This window comes from Leptonotus elevatus, chromosome 18, assembly GCF_054856555.1.
Source record: "Leptonotus elevatus isolate MCC_2025b chromosome 18, RoL_Lele_1.0, whole genome shotgun sequence".
Taxonomy (NCBI): Eukaryota; Metazoa; Chordata; class Actinopteri; order Syngnathiformes; family Syngnathidae; genus Leptonotus; species Leptonotus elevatus.
Genome location: NC_141256.1, coordinates 4,112,250 through 4,137,022, shown reverse-complemented (window position 1 = coordinate 4,137,022; position 24,773 = coordinate 4,112,250). Strand labels below are relative to the sequence as shown.

At 40.3% G+C, this 24,773-nt stretch overlaps 2 protein-coding genes and 1 long non-coding RNA gene across 5 annotated transcripts in view; 1 reads left to right on the top strand and 2 right to left on the bottom strand.

Moving 5' to 3' along the window:
* The first annotated feature begins 357 nt into the window (after nt 1-357).
* Nucleotides 358-8,698, top strand: LOC147158311 (toll-like receptor 5). Its single transcript, XM_086060705.1, has 4 exons — nt 358-517; nt 2,813-5,099; nt 6,231-6,319; nt 7,655-8,698. Exons 1-4 carry the CDS (start codon nt 449-451, stop codon nt 7,874-7,876), a joined length of 2,667 nt encoding a protein of 888 aa, XP_085916831.1. The 5' UTR covers nt 358-448; the 3' UTR covers nt 7,877-8,698.
* LOC147158310 (uncharacterized) lies at nt 4,151-11,406 on the bottom strand. The gene is made up of 3 exons (XR_015090728.1): nt 11,124-11,406; nt 7,718-7,855; nt 4,151-5,115 (listed from the first exon to the last, which is right to left on the bottom strand). It is a non-coding gene; the product is annotated as an uncharacterized LOC147158310 (long non-coding RNA).
* A 311-nt stretch (nt 11,407-11,717) lies between these two features.
* The window catches only part of disp1 (dispatched homolog 1 (Drosophila)), a 72,108-nt gene continuing 59,052 nt past the window's right edge, over nt 11,718-24,773 (bottom strand). For all 3 annotated transcript variants that reach the window (XM_086060702.1, XM_086060703.1, XM_086060704.1), the window contains 7 exons: nt 24,352-24,475; nt 23,597-23,724; nt 22,143-22,237; nt 21,887-21,984; nt 18,598-20,187; nt 16,304-16,567; nt 11,718-14,936 (listed from right to left, as the gene is read on the bottom strand). In XM_086060702.1, coding sequence (XP_085916828.1) covers nt 13,326-14,936; nt 16,304-16,567; nt 18,598-20,187; nt 21,887-21,984; nt 22,143-22,237; nt 23,597-23,724; nt 24,352-24,475 — 3,910 coding nt within the window. In that variant the 3' untranslated portion in view covers nt 11,718-13,325. The remainder of the gene's footprint in view (nt 14,937-16,303; nt 16,568-18,597; nt 20,188-21,886; nt 21,985-22,142; nt 22,238-23,596; nt 23,725-24,351; nt 24,476-24,773) is intronic.

The window sequence follows — 24,773 nt, the reverse complement described above, 5'->3', positions numbered from 1 at the left end:
AATTAAACACATTAAAAACAATTGGGAAATACATGCTTTACAGATGCCTTTTCTAAAAGTAATTTCATCTCAATGTTCAAGTAGCGATTAGATTTGCTTGTCTCATTAGATCGAATTCAATGCGATAAGAGAGTGCAATGAAGCATATTATGTTGACAGAGAGAGCAGAGGCAGGAACAGGAGTAATTACAGTGAGGCCTTTTGTTGGTTATCAGACAATACCAAACTACTGATTAAATGAAGTTTGATTTTAGTAGATGGATGGTTTTCATGAGTGGCAAGCTGCTCCACTGAACTATGAACCAATGTAAGGCAAACAGTCTTGCACAACTTCCTCCTCTCTTATGTGTCAAGCTCATGCACTGTGCTCGACGGTAGCCGCTTTATCACAAAGCCGCTGTGACCATATCACGAAAAGCTCACTTTCAATCTGTGCCCCAGCAGGATAATGAGCTGCAGGAAGCGCAACATGTGGAACCTGGCTCTTCAGCTGCTTTCCATCGGGGTGAATGTGCCGGTAAGTGTCACACCCTCATTGCCAATTGTGTGTGGGTGTATTTTGAAGTACAGTGGTACCTTGGAGTTTGAACATAATTCGTTGCTGTAAAGTGTTCAAAGTCCGAATTGTTCAACCTCCGAAACATTTTTTTCCCATAAGAAATAATGTAAATGCAATTAAGCCCTTCTCAAGCTCCCAAAACAGAATTTTGATTTGTTTTTTACATTTACACCCTGTACGGTATTTAAACAATAAAAAAAACACCTTGCCTTTTTTGTTGTAGTGTGATGACATCATTGGATGATAAATGCTATGTTAATGCTTGCTTTAGTTCAGTGCTGAGTTTGTGTATTTTACATTGGGCATATTGTTAGACTGCTAAGCGGTCCTTGCGTGCGTTGTTTAACGTCAGACACTTTGTTGAACAACTAAGGGGGGTCCTCGTGCCAGTATTTACAGAAGTAATCACGGTAGTTACAACGGCGCAATAATCTACTTCCTAATTCCACTGTGGTTTGTAGCACAATAAATTTTTCTTTGCTGCCACCGGCACTGTTGTCTTTCTTTGGGCCCATGGCGAAGAAAATTGGCGTGGAAAAATCAAAATACACTCGCGAGGGTGGAGCACCTCCGGGAGTATTCACGATCTGACTGGAAATGAGCAGTGCATCGTCTTAAACTAGCGCAATGTGAGCATTAAGCATTCCTCGGCTTTGCTCGGCTTCCCGTTTTCAAGGTATGTTCGGCTTAGCTTGCTTTGCTTGGGTTTTCAGACTCCGAAAATGAGTTCAAACTCCGAGGCATTTTTTACTCCGATTTTTTGGTTGAAGTCCGATCTGTACGAGTTCCGAGACGTTCAAACTCCACTGCACTATGCAAGTGGTAGCTTGTGGATAGTTTATTATAGTTATTCTATTATTTTAGTAAGTTTTCTAATGAATAAATGTAATCTGAAAACTACAAGCTTTGAAGAAAAAAGTAGAAGCAGAAGTAGAAAAAATATATAATTAAATGGAAAATTGTATGATTAATTAATTTTAAAAAATGTATCCCTTGACAGCACTAGTAATAATTAAAATTATGCAAAACATTCTTTTTTTACATAGGCGGTGTTTTATAATTAGGTAATAATTACAGTTAATCTCACATTTGCGCAGTGGCAATAGAATGTCTCATCACATAGCAAAACAATGAATGCTTAGTTACCACCATATTCACAGTTTTTTAATTGATTGTTTTATATTTATGGCCAAGAAGTGTTTACCGGAGGTGGGGACGTCAAAGAATTTTGAGCATCTGTCATTCGTCAATTGTCAACAGTCAGGTCACCATTCTGTCATCGTCAGTCAATAGTTCAAGCCGAACCAAGCTTTAAAGTGACAATGTGTAAAAGTTCACCACTAGATGTTGCTATATCATAGAATGAAGTCAAAGTGCATGCGCACTGCGGTGATTCAGAGACCACACTCTGCTGTGAACAACGGAGAGCAACGCCGAAAGACACAGCTTGCCGGATTTAGCCGGAGCAGCTAACAAGAGCAGCTAGCAGGAATTAGTCAGAGCCATAGGCCACAGTGGCTAATAAGACTGGCTAGCAGGAGAAGCTTTTAAAAAAAAAATATATAATAATAATAATCGAGTAGGCGAGTAGTAGCAGAAAGTGACAAGCAGCGGCTAACAAGAGCGACTAGCAAGAACTAGATGGAAAGGCTAGCAAAAGCTAGCAAGAGCAAAGCAGAGGGAGATAAGGGGCGAGAGCCCGAATCACGGCACTCAGCAACGACCATCTGTAGGCCCCAGCTGTGGGAGGTAAGCGTAGCCCAAGTGCTACAAGCACCACCAGGACTAACTACGTTTGTAAAATTGTCATTACGGTATCCGTAGCAGGAAGATAGCGGCGAAACATGTCTGCTTCCTGTAAGGACCGCCACCGCCTATGTAATATAATTAGTGATTACTAGACCAACAATTAGATTAAAAAAATGTAAGTTGATGTGATAGGACTTTTATTTTATTTTAATTAATGAATTATTAGCTATGTAAGTAGCTAAGTATAACACAATGTTCCTTTAATCCTCAATCCGTCAAAGTTTCCCGTCAATCGTTAATCGTCAAACAAAATGGGAGACCGTCATTAACGGCTTGACGGATCTTCTATCGCTATTGACGGAATGCACACCTCTGGTATTTTCTATACAACTACTTGCAGTATTTATGACTTTACTATGGACTTAGTGTATGTTAGCGATGATTACAATCTGGAAGATTCCAACTTTGGTACAGTATAATGAATGATTTGTTTTCTTTTTACAGGTAGTCGCATGTTACCCATCTTGTAAAATATATGGCCCTGTAGCTGCTTGCCAAGGACAGAATCACCAGTGGGTGCCTGCTCTGCCTCCAAACATCACCTACCTCTACTTGGAGATAAACAGAATCTCTGAGATTAACAGCACATCCTTTCAAAATCTGGAGCAACTGCTGGAGTTGGATCTTGGGAATCAGCTCGTGACGCTCGTCATAAGGAACAACACGTTCCTAAGGCAGACACAGTTGGTTCGCTTGGTCCTGGGCAACAATGTTGGCCTTCAACTGGAGTTGCGAGCATTTGCAGGGATGGTCAGTTTGAAATACCTCTTCTTGGACCACTGCGGTTTGACAGACTCCATATTGGCGCACAACTACCTCGAGCCGCTCTTGTCCTTAGAAATGCTGAATCTTTTTGGTAACAAACTACAAAGACTCAAACCTGGAATTTTCTTTCAAAGCCTCTCAGACTTGACAGAGATAAACCTCAAGTTGAATCAGATTGAACAATTATGTGAAGAAGATCTCATTGGTTTCAGAGGGAAGTACCTCACATACTTCAATTTAGACTCCAATCACTTGTACAAAATGGCCACAATTGATTTTGATTGGAACAGATGCGGAAATCCGTTTCGAGGATTGGCCTTCAATACCCTTGATCTATCAACCAATGGGTTCAACGTGACCACAACCCAACGGTTTCTCAAAGCAATTCAGGGCACTCCTATTGTTCATCTCATATATTCTGGATACTTGGGGAAAGGCTTCTCACATGACAACCTACCAGATCCAGACAGGCACACATTTGAAGGTCTTGCAAACAGCGCTTTAAGCATTTTTGATGTGTCGAAAAACCGAATATTTGCCTTGCAGAGAGCTGTTTTCCGTCCTTTCAGCAACGCGATAATCATTGATGTCTCACAAAACAAAATCAATCAAATTAATGACCAGGCCTTTAGTGGTCTGCAGGGAAATTTAAGATTGCTCAACTTGTCATTCAATATTCTAGGAGAAGTATATTCACATACATTTAACAACCTGACAGAGCTGAGAGTTTTGGATTTGTCTTTTAATAACATTGGTGTGCTGGGATATCAAGCTTTTAAAGGTCTTCCCAAATTACGAGCATTATATATGACAGGAAACTCCCTGCGGAACTTGGATTCTCCGGCATCATTGCCAAACCTTGAATATCTTCTTCTGGGTGACAATCGGTTGGTTGATCTATACCAAATAGATCAACTAAGCATCAATGCGATTCATGTGGACGTGACAAATAATCGATTAACAAACCTTGAAGACATTTATTTCATTTTAACTCATTTTAACCATCTGCAAAATTTGTTCTTCGGTGGTAATTTCATTAAGTGGTGCACACTCAATCAGAACGTCTCGATTCCTCTTAATCATAGTTTAAAAGTGCTGGATCTTCATGACAGCTCTCTGCAGTTGGTTTGGGCTGAGGGCACATGCCTTGATGTGTTTAATCATCTCAACAATCTGATCGGTCTAAATTTAAGCTTCAACTCCCTCATGAGTCTCCCAAAGGGCATTTTCGACAGTCTCGGCGCTATCATTGAGATCGACTTGTCATCCAATGCCTTGACCTATCTGGAGCCAAATATTTTTCCCAACAGCCTTCAAAAACTTGACCTTTCCAACAACTTCTTGGCCAACCCAGATCCAATGACCTTTGACTCCCTCCTCCTCCTGAGCCTTTCGGAGAATCGTTTTCATTGCGACTGTCATCTCGAGACATTCCTGAAGTGGATGAATGAGACCAACGTAACCTTCTTCGGTCCAGGGGACTACCGATGCGAGTTTCCGGCTGATCACTATGACCTTCCTTTGCTTAACTACTCCCGGATCGTGGAAACATGCGAGGTCGATGACGAGCTTGCAGTCCAAGAGCTTAAATTTGCACTGTTCATCTTCTCTGCCCTCCTTATTCTCACCGCCATATTTTGTGGGATTGCTTATGGTCGTCTTCGTGGATGGATTTATATTAATTACAAAAAAGTTGTCGGTAGAGTTCTCCAGGGTCCCAAAGCACCGACTCCTTTGCAGGACGCGCAGTATGACGTCTACTTGTGCTTCAGCAACTTGGACTACATGTGGGTGGAAGCCGCTTTACTGAAAAAGCTGGACAACAAGTTCTCTGAAGACAACATCCTACACTGTTGTTTCGAAGCCAGAGACTTCCTGCCTGGTGAGGACCACCTCTCCAACATTAGAGATGCCATCTGGGGCAGCAGAAAGACTGTGTGCGTCGTCTCCAAGGAGTTCCTTAAAGGTAGAGTTTCATGGCACTGGAAAATGTAATGATGAATAGCTGAGGTGGGCAAAACTGTCGTTACATCGGCCCGTCATTGATAGATGCCCACCTTTCGGCGAGTGCTTTAAGACGTGAAGCTTCGAAAAAAAATACACGGACTGAGCACCGACAGAAGCAGCTTTACGTCCGTCTATCCGGGTCAGTATAGACGGTCTTTCTCAGTCCATGTATTTTTATGAGGCTTCGCGTCATAATACGGAGCCCCTAAGGTGACATGCTAAGGGGAAAACGTTTGCGTTCCCTCGCAAAGATTGCGAGATAACGCAAAAGTTTTTTTTAAACGAGTTGATGTACTTCCGGGTCATCTTCCGTGTGACCTCGTCGCTTCAGGAAAGCTTTTACATAATTCATCCTTGTCGATTTTGTTCACACAGAAGATGACCCGGAAGTACATTAACTCGTTTAACAAAACAAACTGCGTCCTCTAAAAAAAAATAAATGTTGAATTATGTTTTTGCGAGGAAACGCCATCTTTTCAAGAGAACATAATGTTTGAGAGAGAACGCAAGGGAACGCTAAGTATTTATTTTCCCCTACCATGTCACCTTAGGGGCTCCCTACGAGAGTGGTCCAATTGCTTCTTCTACTTTTTTTATTTTTTAAACATTTGTTACTAACTAGAGGTAAATAATCCGGCCACGAAAACAAGTCTGCGCAAAGGCTGCTGTGTGTCCCTACAAGGCTGGGAAAATGGTTGACAATCTCTTGAAACAGACACATACTGTAAAATAGGCCAGAGAGGGAAGATTGAACTTAATAATATTCTAAAGTCAACATACATCACAAAAATAGTTGTTATTTTTATTTTTTTAATCTTTTTTATTTTTATAAAAAAAAAAAATTGTATCTACTTTTTATCATCTTTTTAATTTTTATCATTACAAACTCCCCTTTAAGAAAAGGCCAATCAGTTGCACCATCAGGGATTTCAAGGCCAAAGGGGGGGGGGGGGGGGGGGGGATAAAAGAAAAAAATCACTGCAGATCCCACCATTTGCTTCTTGGTTCAGAAACATTCAAACCTGTGATGAATTTCTCCCGACTGAAATCAAAAAGTTTCCACATCTAATTCCATTATCCTCCACTTTAGATGGCTGGTGCTTGGAGGCGTTCACCTTGGCTCAGGGCCGCATGCTGAATGAGCTCAGAAATGTTCTGATAATGTTGGTGGTCGGGAAGGTCAGTGCTTCTCCATGAACATTCTGTGTTGCAGTTTTGTATTGTGTGCCTGTTAGCCTTGTGACTTCATGTGGTAATATTGGGTCATTTAGAAACAATTCCAGGAGGGAAATAATGGAAATGCTAATTAGAAAGCACTATAAAAGGTACAGAATGGTTTCAGCTCATGAGACAAATAATAGTGTAGAAAGGGCTGGCTCCCATACAGAGTTACGACCCAGAAAACCACAGCAATAAGGTGGAGGCGCTGTTAGGATAGGGTGACCAGACATCCTGGATAGACTGAGACAGTCCCGGTTTTGAGCCCTGTGTCCCAATTCCCGTCGAATTTCGCCAATCCCATTTTTTTGTTCGGATTCAGGTCCCATCCTAGCATCCTAGGTTTTTGCCATATGTATGTAAATCACACAGTTGTCATAGCGATTTATACGATAAACCATTAAAAGGGAAATGAACTGCTAAATTCCTTCTTATTTAGTTTCACATTCACATTCTCAGCCGCATCTGATCGCTAGCAGGCGTGTTTTCCGGAACGAGAACTACTTCTTGCTTTTGTGTCTAAAAATCATGGGAAATGTGTTTCTACTATCCACTGTGGTTGCCACTTGCCGGTCAGACTCAATACAAGCTGAGCCTTCCAGCGGTAATTTACAATGTTACAAGATTCCAGGACAGAGCAAAAAAGGTTGGCCAATGGGTAACGATGAGTGCATTGCACTGTTTAGCGCTGTTGTGCTGTCAACAAAGATAGCACTTAGCATTAGCGATTGCACCTTACCCTCGTTGACGAATCGGTTACTAGCGATTACTTTTGGTGAGAATTTATTTTTGCATTGTATTTTATTTTCAGCAAAATTATAGCGTCGGTTTTTAATTTAATGAAATCTGGTCACCCTTTAGGAGCTTATCATTGGCGCCATCAAATTTAGGTGACCAACTGTCTGTGTCACAGTTTCACTTATAAACCAAAAACCATGCGCACTATAGTCATTAACTTGATGTCCTGTGAGATACGAGGTATTACAAATGCAAGCTTTCTTGCGCGAATACATATGTACCAGTGGTTCACTTTACAAAGTTTTGTGAGAGGCGTATTTTTGTAGTAAATGGTAGTCAAATTACAACTAGTCCGACCTTAGTGCAGTTTGTTTTTAAATATTTTACGTCAAACTCTGAAAAAAACTGAATGTTTAACAGCCTCCTGGAATGAACCATGTTCAATGTCCAACTGCTGCCCCCCACTCCCCCAAAAACCCTGCACTGGTGTAATGAGAAACATGCAAACACAAAGCTACACTAAGTAATTTGCCATATCCTGATGTAACCCAACTTAAGGTGGCTCACTACCAGCTGATGAAGTACAACGCAGTCCGAGCGTTTGTCCAGAGGAGAGAGTACCTCATCTGGCCAGAGGACCCTCAGGATCTGGAGTGGTTTTATGAGCGCCTCGTCTCTCAGATACTCAAAGACACTGAAGTGAAGAAGTTAGATGAAGATGCGCCAAAGCCTGATATTCCACCTGAAAACGACATCCACCTTGAACACATTGAAGCATAACAATGACCTGTCAACAAGGGCATCTGAATGAAAAAACGATCTGCTATGAGAATGTGGATGAGCTTTTTCAGAGATTCAGATATTGTTCATTGACATTCTAGCCAGGGTACTAAAATACTTCTCTTAAAAGGACAGTGTGTATAATTTAGCTGCATTTAGTGGTAAACTAATAATTCATTTTAAAAACACTAAGGGGCTGACATTTTTTGCCGCCATTTTTCTGCTACAGATACCCGAAGGAGAAGAACATGGCGAACATAATTAGCGCCTGTGGTGGCGCTTGCAGCTAGTGTAGGACCCAATGAGTTGACCGCCGCTTATCTTCCACAGCTGGGGCCTGCAGGTGGTCGTCGCCGAGTTCCCTGATTCGGGCTCTCGCCCCTTATTTCCCTCTGCTTTGCTTTTGTTAGCCGCTCCAGCGAGTTCTTGCTAGCCACTCTTGCTCACCTAGTTTCGCTTGTTCACTACAGATAATAATTGGTAGTAATAGGTGGTAGGCTTGCGAAGTGTGGTCTGTCTGTGACACAGTGGTGCACGTGCTTTAAAATCGTTGCATTATAGTAGTTCACTACTAGGTGGCATTACAAATTGCATCTTTAAAGGAATAAATGAAAACAAATAGTCTAACTTTAAGAACATTTCGTTCTGAATTATACAGAATTATTGAATGTGGCCTAAACGACCTCAATAAATGGACACTTGAATCAATGATTGATTATATGTATATATATACATTAAATGAAAATTAATGAAAATTAATAAAAATGTTTATTTGAGTAGACTATAATCTGCAGTTTTATTCAATGGTCTGTGCTGGATGTTGATTTTTCTTACATGCACAAAAAGAAGAAAATGAGAGAAAGAATACTGAAAGCATTTCGACATATAGTTTCAACACTATCCAATCAAAATGAACGTGCAACATTTTAACAGTAGTGAGTTCCAAAACAATGTTGTTTTTTTGCCCCAGTACGCTCCACAAACAAATTTGATTAATCAAGCCAAAGTAAACCTTCATTTTATTGATATGTGATAGTATTCAATTTTGTTTTTAAATGATCATAACAAAATTCCAAATCAGTGCATTCGGATAATATTTTGAAAAATCCTACTGAATTCAAATGAGAAAAGGCACCCTGGTTAGATGAGTTTGTCATTCAATTATTTTGAATAGGATTGATAATGATCAAATACAACATAAGTGTTCATTCTTCTGGCTGATGCAGTTAGGTGATCAATAAATGATAGTTTAGTAATTCTTTTAATGGTGTTTTAAAATCGAATTGGAATATTCAATATGTCCAGTTCAAGTCAAACTAAAGTTAGACTTAATTTAACTAGAATCTAGTGTGTCTTGTGGTTTCGACAGAACAGTATTGTCATGTAATTCTTAGGAATGTTTTAGTTATTTGGGCCGGAAGGGAGTCGAATAATTGTACTTTTCCTCTTTCACCACTAGATGGGGGCGGTAAACTTATTTTTTTTTGTATTTAAAGAAATATTTTGACTACTCATTAGTGATTAGACCGCCCCCAACGGACTGAAAAGAATCCCATTTCCCCAAGCGCAAATTTTGCTTGAGAGCTACTGCTGGGGTCACTGGGCTCCTTTTAATGGCCAAGTTAGTGAAAACAGGAAGCTACTGGGAAGAGGAACGCTTCCGTCCTGTTTCCACTGCTGCGTGCATCCTGTGGGCCTTCATAAAAAAAAGATTATATTTAGAACAGGGCGTTGATCTGAAAACAGCCAGAGTAACCTACATCAATATTTTTTTACAATAGGCTCATTCAAAATAGCCAACACTAATGACTAACTTACAACTGTTACATATGACAAAGGTTTGGTGTTCATATCCTCTTTATTACCAAGTTATGATCTTGGGGCAACTTTTCCAAATTATCACTTGGGGGCAATTAGCGGCCTCCCGTCCCTTTTAGTGTGGCCCTCAGCAACCCCCCACCCCTCCTCCCCAAAATACAACAAAAAAACAAAACACACTAAAATAACTACAATATTTAATTGCTTAAATGGTTGGTTTTAACGTGTTTGATTAAGATGGAGAATGTCAATGTGGTTCTTGCATCTTTCTATTTTTTCTGTATGCGGACCTTAGAGGAAAAACAATCAGTTCTAAAATTAAGATGAACTCAAATGATCATTTGTTGAATTTGTGAGAGCTTTTCAGCATAATTAAACTATTTTTGGCCTATGTTCGAATCTTAAAGTGACAAATGCAAACATGTAAAAAAAAAAACCTCAATTACAAACCCAATAGATCCCAATGGGATCCAATTATTTGCGTATTTATCAGCTTCAGAAAAATGGAAGAAAACATTTTTTAATCTGCTAAGCGAACTTTAGCTAAATGTTAAAAGTAAATGCCGAAGTTAAAAAAAAAAGGATCTGACTTGAAATTAAAAAATGCTGACGTAAGACTATTTGTATTTAACTGTAATGTAGCTCAATGAAGATTAACACTCATAAATGTTCACTTTTCTTCCCGTCAGTGTTTTTTTTTTCCTTCCAATTTTTAATAACCACTATCAAGTATCTATGACTAAAGATTGTTTAAAAAAGCCCATCTGCCCTCAACGGATCAAACATGAGCTAACAACATCCTGTTTCATCTCCATAAATCTGGTCCTGTCTCTGCCGAGATCTAATTTGAAAAGGTGAAGCAAATGTTTACAGTGTCAACAAACTCTGAATCGTTGTGACCTCTTCAGTTATTTAAAGCTTGGTGGAATATACACAAGCTTCTGAGAGTCCCCCCGCTCGTTGGGAAATGTAATGAAGCCCAGGCCACTGCTAATATTTGACCTCTGTTTAAATCAATATGAGTACAGAGATGCTTTGGGGCGACTGGTCTCTTCTTCTTCCTCAAAGAAAAGAAGAAAGGCAGTCATGAGTGAGCGTAAGTGAACATGTGATCCTACGACATGGGAGCGAACCATAGAACGTGTCTTGGTTTAGGGACGGGAATGCGGGGGAAGAACCAGATTTCCATAGCAAGGGGTTACGAGGTGACTTGTCTCTGATTCACTTACGTGTTTTACATTCAAGCTGCCCCACTAAGAGCTAACAAGTGTAAAGAAGTTGACCCCCCTGCTAAATTTGCCAGTTCAAAGCAGGTTTTTAAAACATCCCGCCACATCACAAGAAAGGCAGTATACAAAGGGCGCTCTGATGTATCTCCTTGAATATTTAAGTACAGTAAATAAGACTAAAATGAACACAGGCAACTTACCTCAGCTGTCAGACTCCCAGAGTGGCTCCACTGTACAAACATGCCGACCAATATACAAGTAGCTGCCCACAAATGTATCAAATAGCAAGTGAAAAAGCAGGACATATAAAGTGAAATGGTTTTCAGTCAGCTGCACAACAGGACTTGTTTGCTCTATTAAAATAACTTTATGACCAGAGGTGGCGAATCCAGGTCCAGAAAGTAAAAACCCTGCCACAGTTGAGCTTTAGCTCCTGATGCTATCTAGCTAGCACCCTAGCAGGTAAAAGAGCACCATGGGAGCTAGCTAGGGAGCACATGCTAGCACATGGGGCTAAAGCCAAACTGTGGCAGGGTTTTTATTTTTTGGATCTGGATTAAACACCTGTTTATGATCCATTATTACAATATTTTTATATCTGAGCTGCTGTGAACAAATCTGATCTTGTGCAAATCAAAATAAAAGTAAACTGGACCCTGCCAATTATTTGAGGCCAGACACGCAGCCAGCAAAGGCGCCGCTATTTATGAGCCAATTATGAGTATATGCTTATATATACACACAATTACACATTTGTGGTCTGTGGTGTCTGTTGATAAACAGGACAGCAGTGATTAAGTGAGACATTTTTAATTGTACAGAACATAATACATCGAAGACGTTCATGGCACACAAAACAGTTGACAAGCACTGGTTTTAAAGAGCAAGGCAACCCGAAATGTTCTGTACAATAATAGTTCTAAGCAGCCCCACCCGTGTAAACATGGCATTCTGATTAATATTGCATTTGTTGAAAATGACTTAAGCAGCAAAAGCCACCAGTTTTTATACATTTTGAGGCAGCCATTTTGCCACTTGCTGGCGACCAAAAATGACACTGCAGTTGCTCAGGGCTCAGGTAATGACCAATCACAGCTCAACTTGTGAACGGCACATGACCAAACCAAAAAAAAAAAAAAAAAACCTCGGCAAACCGGTGAGATCTGATCGGTCATTATTTGTTCCCCAAGCAACTGTGATGTAAATTGCAGTTGACAACAAGTGGCAAAATGGCCGCCCCTTATGATGGATAAAATGGGTGGATTTTGCTGCTTAATTCAAATTCTACAAACACAATACTAATTTATTTTATTTTTTTCTTTTCTTTTTTTTGACCTTTCAAATTGTGTATGGTTGTTCGTCTGTTTCTACTTATTTTATCTGTTAATACTGTTGTTGTTTAGTGTTTTCATTTTCATCACATACAGTAATTTTATATGTATGTTTTTGTTGAATTATTTGAGAATCCCAGGAAGACTAGTGACCATTTTGTGGAAGCTAATTGGGATCCTAATAAAGAATAAAGAATACCAATCATAATGCTGTTTTTAGACTAGTGGGGGTGAATAGAACATACAGTATTATAGTAAATAATTTTTGGGGGATGATTTCCCGTTTTAAATGGCACGAAATGTGATACGTATGTCACGGGTCATGTGATCGCATTTAATAGCAAATATATGAGTTTTTTTCTTCCTGTGCAAATGTCTGCAGTATATTGACACATTGTTTAACTAATTCAAACCCAAAAACATGTAAACACTTTTTTTTTTTTAAATACTTTGTCCTTCAATCCCAAAAATGTATTTATACCAACAAAAAAAAGAAAAAAAGAAGTTTTTTTTATGCAAGAGCATACAGAAGGCTTTGATGCAGATTTTGACATGAAGAGGTGGCTTAAAAGAATGATAGTTATTACAAAAACAGCCAGCAAGTGGCAGCAGAGTACAAGAGATTAGCTAGGGCCATGGGCAAAGCTTTTTTTGATAGTGTTTTCAACAGGAATGTGAATAATGATGAAATATTCTAATGCTAATTGCTGAAAAACCGAGACAGATACAAATACACATTTTTCCTGATGAAAGAAGAGACTCTAATCTTTCTTTTGGCAGGTTCCATGTTTTTGTAGCAATAGAACACAATATTCTGTGGGCCTTGCAAAATCTGTCAAAATCTAGTAAAACAGCTGGGAGCAAAGGGGGTTGGCTTCAGTGAAAATGGCTGGGAGCGAATGAGTTAAATAAAAAACAAAAAACATTGTGTTAACATTGTTTTAAAAAGAACACTTTGGCCATAAACGGAAAAAATACAACTATTTAGCATGTCAGTGCGAATGCATAAAATCACACTGAGGCACTTAGTATCACAATATCATTATTTGTATTACGGTGTGTATTTTTATCCTAACATAAGCTTTCAGAGGAGCGACTGCTGTTTATGATAACGGGAGGTACGCTTGTTTCACTTTTTGGCACACTGAACTCTGAAGCAGAGTTGCACTTCACCTTCAAGGATCTGTTAAAACAGTAGAGTTTCTTTGGAGAGGCAGAAGATGCCCGTTCACGTTTTGAGTTCTGCTTGCACTTTTTGACATTTTCCTTCGGCGGGACGGCGGCGCTCTCCTGCTGGCCAGGGATCTTACGCCAAACATCCTCCTGTGTTACGTTTTCTGTGGTTATGGTGCACGTATGGTTACAATGCCCTTGATGTCTGTCTGTGTGAGTTGAGTCCTGTGTGGAGGAGGGGCACTGAGTCTGTATTGGGCTTTCTGGCCGATGATTGGGCTGTTGCGTATTAGGGTCTAGTTTTTGAGCCGTGCGCTGGTTTAAGGCTAAGCCTGGGGATCTATGCTCTGAATATGCCTCTGAGCTCGCAGCATGGACGCAATAACTCTTAAGATGGCAGCAGGGTGCAGGTCTCGGGTAAACGACCCTTCCTGGGCTGCAGCGGTGCACGTGGGGAGGCGGACAGGGGACGTAGTGCTGTGCGCAGACTGGGTCCGATTTGCTTGGACAGTTTCCTGCAACGAGATGGGGGTGGGGATGCGAGTCTTGGAGAGGCCGAGGACAAGAACGGAGGGTCCATTGTGGAGGTGGTTCCCCGCATGAGCAGTCCGTGTTTTGGGAGTACTGGCACTGGCATGGTGTGTTGAGTGAGGCTACTAGCTCTTTTTCAGGACTAAACTGAGAATTGTGGTGGTGGGGGTTTATTCCATTGTGACGTTGAGTGCAAACCTCAAGATCCTCTTGAGGTTTTCCTTCAGTTTTATGACTTGAAGCGAGCGGCTCTAGCTCATAATGTTCCTCCTCTCCATTGCCACTGTCTAGCTGGTATTTCCCTATACCGGAGTTCTTGCCGTCGGATAGAGAGCCTTCGGACCGGTCCTCAGAGAAAGCCTGGCACTGCAGCTTTTTGAGGAGTGGGATCTGGCCACAAGTGCCCTGAGGTCCCAAACAGCGGCACATACACTGAAAAAAGAAGGTGGCGAAGGCCCAGCTGATGCACATGATCAGCATCATGAAAGTGCCCAGCTGGGTGTAGGCTAACACGGTGGAGGGCATCATCATGGCCCCTGCGACAAAGGTGGTTAAGGCGGCCATAGCAATTGCGGAACCCATTCGGCTGAGGGAGAAAATCACCTTTCCCTCACGGTCGGGCTCTGGAGCGAGCCTGTAGGCCACACCGTAGTGGACGGCAAAGTCCACCGACAGTCCAACCGCCACAGAAATGGTGACCGACTCCAAGACGTTCAGCTCCCAACCGAGGAGCACCAGGGAGCCCACTGTGACAAAAATGGTCCCGGCAATGGACAGGATGGCGTACAAGCTGATGATGATGTTCCATGTGGTTAGGAGCATGACGCTGAAGGCTACGGCCACAGATAGCGCCATGGCAACCAGAGTGCCATCAGACAGACTGTCCTGAAGGTCAAAGAATTCCAGGTTGCTGACAAACCAGCCGTGGCTGAGGCCTGCTGGGGCGTGGCGCAGCTCCTCAATTATCCAGGCGTCTACCTGGATAACCAACAGGTAACTATTACATTCAGTGCGATGGGAACATTCCACAAATGATTACTGCAACTACTACTATTGCAAGTTGTCATTTAAAACATTTGCTCAAATCACGGCATTGGATATATGATTACTTCCTCCACAGAGTACCAAACATCGATTATGGTTAATTATGTTTTAAGAGTAATGCACAATAAAAAAAAATTCCAATGACAAATTTACATTTATTTTTAAATCTGTCAGTTTGCCACCAATGGACACTACTTGCTTACTACACAGTAAATTCTGTAGAGTAAATTTTACTCTAAACTGAGTCTATTTGGTCCCACTCTGAACAGAGTAAAATTTACACTTGGAAGAGAGTAAAATATTCAGAGTAAATTTGAACCCAAATAATTTTTAGTGTGTATGAGAGAATTTGCCTATTCCATGAAAAAAACACATTCACTTCCAGCCATTTTCACTGAAGCAACAACTGTCGCTCCCGGCTGTTTTACTGGATTTTCAATGATTTTACAAGGTCCACAGAACATTCTGTTCTATTGCTATGAAAACATGGAACCTACCAAAAGAAAGGCCAGAGTCTCTCCTTTCATCAGGAAAAAAAAGGATACTTGTATCTGTTTCCATTTTGCAGCAATTAGCAATAGAATATATACATAAGTTTCATTATTATTCACGAGCCTGTTGAAAACACTGGCTTAAAGAGCTTGTTGCAACATGGCCCTGGTTGATCTCTTATACTTTGCTGCCACCTGCTGGCCGTAATAACTACCTTTGCTTTAAGCGACTTCTAATCAACCTTTTCAGGTCAGAAGCTGTATCAAAGCCTTCTGTATGCTTTACCATAAAAAAAAACATTAAAAAACAACAACTTATAAAAAAAAATTTTGGAGTGAAGGACAAAGTATTAAAAAAAGTTTTTGGGTTTGAGTTAAAGATTTTTCACTAAGTAAATTTCGCAAGGAGAGATTTTGACTCAATTCTACTATATTTATTTATTGATTAAAAAAAGTCACACAAGGGTTGAGGAACGAACTCATGACATTCAGCTACTGTTTACTTATATCCAAAAGGAGACCAAATTGGAGTTACGAAGATTCCAGCTGACACACAGCAGGAGCTGCCTGGCTCAGGGAGTAGATTGGCTGTCTCTCAACCTCAAGTTGTGGATTTGTGCCTCAAACCTTTAGTGATTTTTATTTATTTATTTTACTCTCTTCCAAGTGTAATTAATTCTGTTGAGAGTGGGACCAAATACAAATACAATTTAAAGGGTCTCGGTGTCTAATAGAGTAGAGGCTATCATTTGAGAAAATCCATAAGTACGAAAAATTATTAAAATTAACAACACATTCACTTGCTCTGACCTCACAATAGAACTGGTGCATCTTCTCATAGGCTAGCGTGAAGAGGAAGGTGCTCTTGAACTCCAGAACGATGGCCTTGATGGTGTCGTTGATGTCAAATCGAGGTCCAGGCGTCTTGCTGTCCAGGTGGTAGTTGGTACTACGATCGAGCTCCATGATGGCCCTCTTGATGCACAGCTCAAACACTTCCTGCTTGTAGGGGAAGGTGGATTGACTGCAGCAGGGGTAGACGGACGCTTCCTCGCAGTCTTGGTTCTCCATCCACTGTTAAAATAAAGTAGGAGAAAAGTACAAATCCTGATAAATGACAGAGCAAGGTAACCAATAGGTAAATGGAGGTAAGAGGTGCTCATGTGCTACTTCTAGGCTTCGTCAAAGGTTGAAATTATTGTAATTTAGGACCAGATCCAGATGGTGTATTTAGCAGCACAATTTACACTGGTGCCAAGGTGTCTGTGAAATCTTATTGGACATTATGCTTAGTTATTTGTGATTTCATATTTTAGATTTCCTAAAAGGATGATTTCTCAAAGCGTAGTGGCATGCTGGATCCCTTCAGTGGTGCATAAAAAAAAAGGTACCAAATACAATTAAGTTAAATTAAATTAACCTAGCAAAGACGTATACATTTACAATACATTTTTAAGTACAGTTCAGTTGTAATCAACTTTTAAGGATAAGACATTTGTATTGAATTTTTAACAGCTTTTTTTCCATTTGTATTTACATTATAACAGTTTTTTTTTTTTGTTAAAGTACAATTTATTAAACTTGTAGTGTTAATATTTAAACAATGTACACTCTAAAAACAGTTGGGTCGAAAATCGACCAATCCACTACTTAGGTCAGTTTGACCCATTTTTTTGGGCTGTTCTATACCAACAAACCCCGAAAATTGGGTAGTTTTATACAAAACAACAACAAAAAAAGAAAAAAACTAACCCAACAATTGGGTTAAATTGAGCCAAGTTGTGAATCTGTTTGGTTTTGTGGCTCTGTTGGTTTTGACCCGAATTGTGCTATTTTGGATGCAACTTATTTAGAGTATGTTAGTCATTTTGACCCATCTCCAAAAAAGAAAAGAAAAGAAAATAATAATAATAATAATAATAAAAAATGGGGTTGCTTTTTATGAAACAACCCAAAATTGTTGGGCTTGTTTCTGGATTATTTATTTAACCCACATTTTTTATTTAAATAAATAACCCAAAAAGCTGGGTTGGTCATTTTGTTCCAACTGTTTTTCAAGTGTATATTGTTACAAGGGAAGGGATGTCCAATACATTTTTTTTAGATAGATACCAGTACGAGTACTGAACTCCAGTCGTCACCGACACCAAGTATCAATACCGCTACTACTTTTGATCACCCCCCCCCCCCAAAAAAAACAATGACAGATAATTTTAACTATTTTACTGCCACACGTTATCAAAAAAACCAACAACAACCCCGACAGTGCCAGCTGATTTTGAGCATTTTAACTCATCTTTCAAGGTAAACAGAATATTGTGTACTTTGACTACACAAACATGCTGGGTACCAAATGAAAGATTGCGTTACATTCTTTTATTATAAAAAAAAGTATGTTTCTACCTTATTCCGTTCTTTAGTAATCACCGTTTGAAAATAGGTAATTTGAGTGACACAGCGAAAATGAGCTTTTTTGTGAATAGATACATTTTCTGCACAACAGTGACTTTGACACTAATATTTTTTTGTTTAGTAACGCTCTGTGAATTAGATTTAATGTGACAAAGGCTTTGATCATTCACGTCATCCTTGAAAACATTCCATTATATCATATCAATCTGTTTCACTGCAATTGCATACACCAGCAGAACATTGAAAAGAGATACAATGCTGCCATCTGCTGGCCATAGTTAGTAGCTGTTTGTGATTTCACAAGTCCATTGAGTAGGCAGCGCTGCGCAACAACTTCCACTGCCCATTATGAGAAAAAAAATGTAGTAAACGTCAATTAACGTTTTCGGCAGCATTCATTTGGATTTTAGCAAACGTCATTAAACGTTTTTGGCGGTAAAAGAGTTAAAGAAAGACCTACTGTATATCACAATATAGCATTTTTCCTTGAGGTTGCATGAAATTAAAGGTGTATTCAAGGATCTTTTGTCACAGTGTCTTCCGGGTGGATCATCTTAACAATAGGTTCTCGATCCCATCAATCAATCTGCTGTAACGACGATGTGCGTGAAGACAATTTGTTGAACAATTATGCAGTGGTGGCGTGCTTGCACCTAATGAATTGCTGTGGTAGGAATCCAAGAAGAACTGACCTGTTTGAATGTCTCAATGAAGCAGCTGGTGAAGTCCTGCTCGTCCGACTGAAAGACAAAACTCTGGTTTCGAAGCTTCTGGCAGAAATTGAGGATCCACAACTGAGACGCTGGACTGGCGATGTTGAAGCTGCTGTCCAGCATCAATTTTCCCTTGTTCTTGGGATTCAGGGGGTCGCCGTTATCCACAGGTGTGACGCCCCAGATGATGGTGATAGGCATGTGGAGGTCCTCTCCATGATGCACTCTCTCAAACATGAAAAGTTTCTTGTACTCGGCGTCGTAGCGCTCGAAAGGATGAGAGGATCGGAACACCTGAAACTCAGCCAGCTCCAGTGACGGAAGCTTCATCTTTGGGTTGACGCAAACAACATATGCCCCACCCACTGTAAGCGCAAGAAACCAGAAGAGCCAGAGGTAGCGCAGCTTAATGACAATGCAGGGAAGAACTTTCTCAAAGACGATTCTAGAAGCTTCAGAAACACTAAACAAGCATTTGCTAGCCTTCTGGAAAAAACTTGCCACAATCATCTGGATGCAGTAACCGGTTTGCTGGTGTTGGGGCTTGGAACACGGCAACGCATTTGGCAGATAGCGCTCGTGCAACACCACCACAGCTGGAAGCCACGTCACCATGAGGATATAGTTGACCAAGATGGCTGTCCCGGCATAGACGCCAAAACAGCGGATAGCGGTGATGTTGCTGACATAGTTGGCATAAAAAGCAGCGGCGGTGGTAAAGCTGGTGACAAACATCGACAAGGCGGCGTGCTGCAAAGTCACACTGACCGTTTCCGCCAGCTCAGCATGGGGCTTATCAAATTTGGTGTAATTCCATACATCGCAAAGCACAAAGGCGTCGTCTGCACCGATTCCCACCAGTATGATGAGAGCTGTGAGGTTCATGAAAGGGAAAAACTCAAAGCTGAAGACCATGCGGTAGAGAAAATAAGACACAATGAGGGAGCTAATAATGGCGATTATCGTCATTAGTGTGATGAAAACGGACCGCGTGTACACACACATGACCAGCAGGACTATCACAATGGCTATCGCTGGGTACACCGTGTCCGTAAGGAGGTAGTCCTGAAAGAGGTCATGTTTAATGCCAAACTCGATCCCGGTGACTGTGGTGATGCCGTCTGAGGAGTTCCAGTTCTCAAAATTATCCAAGTAAATGTTCATCATAGACTCTCCTTTCTCTGTTGGTGAGAACAGCATACTATACATGAGGACAGGTGGAGGAAATTCCAGACTCTTTGGACTGAGGAAGTCCTTATCAACCAGGAAGTGCATCATTTGGTAGACGGCATTGTATTTGGTGCACTTCCGGGGCACGTTGCTGCACTTGAGCTGATCCTTGCGCTTCAGGGCCATGTCCCAGCAATCGGGTCCCAGCGTGCCATTGTGGTAGTACTTGGCGCACGAGCGCAAAATCTTCAGCGTGTGCGATACGTCACGCTCAGTAATCATTTGGCAGGATGACCTATTTGTGAGGGCTGCGATGTAGTTCCCAAGTGTCCAGCTGGGGCAACATGAAGCATCGTTGGTGCGCTGACAGAGGCTCCAGTAGTCACGGTGAGAGCGCACCTGTTGACAGAGGAAAATAAATCTGTAGAATTACAATACATAGGATATAATGCCTTTTTTCTGGGAAAATATAAAATAATATTAAGATAATGAAAACCCATAGAAAATCTATGAATTGTTGCCATGAGGAAGATGAAATTTCATTTAACACAATGACAAAAAAATGTCACCAAAGACCTTTCTTTCTGACACAAATAATGATTTCAAACTACTGCAGCATAGCGCCAACTACTGCTGAGGAGGAGTTAACTCTCAGTCATATTTGTATGCCTTAAAGGGAAACTTGACTCATTGAGCCATTTTCAGGAGTAAAAAGTTAATATTTTGTCCAGATTAATGCGATAACTTCATTATTTTTTTCATGAACAATTTATACCTTTAAAAACTACATTTCCACTTGCTTATTTACATGTCAACTGAAGATGACATCACCTGTGCTGAAGAAATAGGTAATGACCAATCATGGCTCAGTTTGCTGACCAAACCCAGAAAACAGGTGAGCATGGTTGGTCGTTACCTACTTCCTCAGCACAAGTGATGGCATCTTCAGTCTACAGCAAATGGAAAATTTTGTTTTTAACTCATTTGCTCCCAAAAACGTATAAATACGTTCTATTATAAATATTGCCATGCTGCCAAAGATGCATTTATACTTTTTTTTATGCTAGAGCATACAGAAGGCTTTGATGCAGCCTCTGAACTGCAGAGAATGCTTGAAGCAATGGTAGTTATTACAAAAACGGCCAGCAAGGTGGCAGCAGAGTATAAGAGATCAACCAGGGCCATGTTGCAACAAGTTCTTGCCCCCACTGTTTTAAACAGATTTGTGAATAATGATGAAACTTAGCAATATTCTAATGCTAATTGCTGCAAAACGGAAACAGATAGAAATATACTTTTCTTTTCCTGACGAAAGAAGAGACTCTAATCTTTCTTTAGGTAGGTTGCATGTTTTTATAGCAATAGAACACACTATTCTGTGGGCCTTGCAAAATCTGTCAAAACCCAGAATAACAGCCGTGAGCGAAGGGGGTTGCTTCAGTGAAAATGGCTGCGAGTGAATGAGTTAAAGGTATTAATTGGACAAGGAAAATAATGAAGTTATCAAATTTATTCTAGACAAAATATTAACTTTTTACCTGTTGAAAACAGCTCAACGAGTCATCCCTTTAAGTATTGGTGACTGGTATCGGCACCCTCCACTCAATACCTTAAAATTAGGCCGGCATCGACCCGATACTTTGCAGCGATACTTGTCCATCCCTATTTTTCTGAGAAATTGTAAAATTTACAATTACATTTAAATTACAAGAAATGTAATGTGTTTAATTATTTTAATATAAAGTAGCAGTTTGACTTTACTGAAATGAATTTACAATATTTATTATCTTGTGAAACGCCTAAGTGAGCACCTAAAGCAGAGGTTTCCAATACTTGGTGTTTCATCTCTGGGTCACAAACAGAAAAGGGAAGAACTTTTAGGAGGACGTTTTGTGTATGTTAAGGTGAGAACATAAAGATGAATACATACGGTATGGCAGGAATTCACATCAAGAATATATGATATATATATGATAAAGAAAACCTCTATAGTAGAGATGATGAGTTGCATCGGAGCCTAATCTATTGACCACTTTGCACGGACCTAAATAATAAAAATATAACCAAGACTTATTTTTGTGCTGTTCCCCATTCATACCCTTGTGTTGTCCAGATTACACATGGATTTAATGGCCTGAATACTCCATAAATTCTTCCCCTCGGCAGATGAGAAAACCAGTCTGGAATAGGTTGAGCCTGCATGAAGTATAAAGGAGAATTAGATCAGATTAATACAAGTTAGTTCAAATAAAACAAAGCTCATTAAACCATTTGCCTGATAGAGACATACAATCACAGGTACAATGTATCCCACTTTGATTAATTTAAATAAGAATAAAATAAAGAAACCTTACTAGGCACATCGCAGAAAAACTCTTTACTGAAGTCCCACTCTGCATGCCGTTTTTCTCGTTCAAAGTGGTCTTCGGGCCACTTGGGTTCTTGGTGACTGGAAAGCAACAGAAAATCATTATGATTAGATGACTACATTATTATTATATCAGGTTATTTACCTTTGAGTTTCTCAGAAAGACTTTGGAGAAGGAAGCAGAGGTGGGTAGAGTAGACAAAAATTAAACCCAAGTAAAAGTACTGTTACTTTAGAATATGACTCAAGTTAACGTAACAGATGAGAGCGCATGACATCGCTGTTACTTTGGACAGTCCCTTCATCCAATTTATATACCGCTTTTCAGTTCAGGTCACGTGTGAGCTGGAGCCCATCTTTAAGGTAAAATAATTCTGTCATGTTCCACGAGTGGTACAATAGAACTGTGATTTAACAGACCCAAAACCAACGGACCCCGGATACAACATATGGGAAACAGTGTTCAGCCCACCCAAAATGCCCCCTTATAAAGTCCCTTTCAAAGTCTGTTAGTTCCAGAATTGGCCGCACGTGCCAGTGCTGTGGCGCCATCAACAGAAAAAGATTGGTCGCATTTCTCATCACATACGATTAGAGCAGGCTAAAAAGCGCACCAATGTTAGCAGGGGCGGTACTATCAAAGGTAGAATACAAGATACGTTTGGATGAACTTTAAAACTACAGTACTGGCTATGATAAGGCTACAAAAAAGTACAACACAAACATTTTGTATCGTATTGACCACCCCCCCACCCCCGCCCCCAATTTGTTTATTAAATCAAGGTTGCACTAAATTGCGTTGGATTGTTGCAACAGTTGGGTGAAACAAGTACTTCTAACGTCCAAACATAAACACAACTAGCAATAATCTCTGTAGATAAAACCTGAAGTAGCGAGAATATATAATTCAATGTAATGGAGTAAAAGTGTTTTTTTTTTCTAAACCAAACCTAGTCAAAGTAAAACGTGCACTGCATTAAAATTGAGACGTAAAACTTATCCAAGAAGCACAAGAGTAAACGTAAAGGGGGTAAAAATAGTAAGTTACTAGTACTACCCACCTCTGAAAGGGGGGCAAGGGGGACAGGGTTGACAGACAAGGGATAAGGCTGCTGACAGACATAAGCACACAATTATGTCTACAGACAGAAACATTGAAAGATGGAGGAGGGGATGATCACAAATTCCTTTTTTTTTGTCTGCAAGGGGATTCACACTTTGAATTGTCTGGCTTCAATTGAGTGAGTGGTTACTTTCCTACCGAATGAACACTGCAAAGCCAAAGTACACACTCAAGCCAATTGAATCTGATGTGAAAGACATTTTGAATCGATCAGTTGCAGACTAATGATCCTAAGCACATTGAAACTCTGCCTGCTAAATGAGAAAGTCTGACAGCGATGTCTGTATTTATTCACGGAGACAGCTGGGTTCACTTACTTTTTCGCTTGCTCGTCAGCGTATTTGAAGGGATAGTTGGCCAGTGTTGCTTTGTAGCCAGTGTTCTTCACCATGTTGTTCCAGGTGACCAGTCGTTGGCCGATGGCAGTTCCTCGAGGCTCAAAACCCTTTGACGAAACACAAACAATAGATAAAAGCATGTCGATTTTTGGCACTAGGTCACTGTTAATTAACGCATGGTAACTGCAAAGCGACGATTTGCAAAAATGTACATAGTGTATTTGGATAAACAGAAAAAACAGTGGCTATATAATCTGCCAGGATAAAAGGTGGCAGTAGAGTAATCTGGTTTTAAAATAAGAGTTTCATTTTGATGTTATACCGGTCTTTAATAAAGTGACTAGTGTCAAATTGTTTTATTTGTTTTAATTTTTTTACATAACCTCCTTTAGCGGTTAGTGTTGAATGTATGAAGCACTTGTATACTTAAACTTTTTTCAACACGACAAGGCTCTGCCAATTTTTTTTTCAAGACATAATAGGCTATACATGTTGGTAGTGTTTACACTGCATTTTTACTAAGGGGTGTACTCACTTTTGTTGCTAAGGGTTTAGCTATTAATAACTGTATTTTGTGTTTTTCTGCTATATAAATTATAGAACTTTTCACAGTGTCATTTCTTCTGTGTTATCCCATGAACAGATATAATTAAAAATATGCTGAAATGTGAGGGGTGAACTCACATTTATAAGTTGCTGTATACTTTATGTTGCAGGGCAGGATTAGTACTCACCAAAAGAGGGTCAGAGAAATCCGGGAGGTCAGGAACCAGGACACCCACCAGGGCACACACGACAATTAGGACTGTGCACACACCAAGCACCACCACTGGCCAATCAGCTATCAGCTCAGCATAGCTGAAAACGAAAAAAAAGGATACTTAAATTACAATTTTCGTAGTTGTCCAAGATCGTCTAACAAAATCAGACAAATTATGAATATGGACACATATTGAATTAGCACCAAGATGCTTTTTGCTGTGTTACTGAGAAATGATGAGATGCAGTCTGCTGGTTTACAAAGGCCAGGTACAGACAGACACTACTCCCACAAGATAATTCATGACTCACTGCTGAGGAATGACAGCAGTGATAGATGGATGACGGGAATAATGGGGTGGGGGGTTGAGAAGAGGAGGAGAGAGTTTTGCAATCC

Bases quoted from the DNA above. Each gene is read 5' to 3' on its own strand.
- LOC147158311 (XM_086060705.1), top strand. From the start codon at position 449: ATGAGCTGCAGGAAGCGCAACATGTGGAACCTGGCTCTTCAGCTGCTT. The intron at 518-2,812 runs GTAAGTGTCACA...TTCTTTTTACAG, and splicing joins CCATCGGGGTGAATGTGCCG to GTAGTCGCATGTTACCCATC. The intron at 5,100-6,230 runs GTAGAGTTTCAT...CCTCCACTTTAG, and splicing joins CTCCAAGGAGTTCCTTAAAG to ATGGCTGGTGCTTGGAGGCG.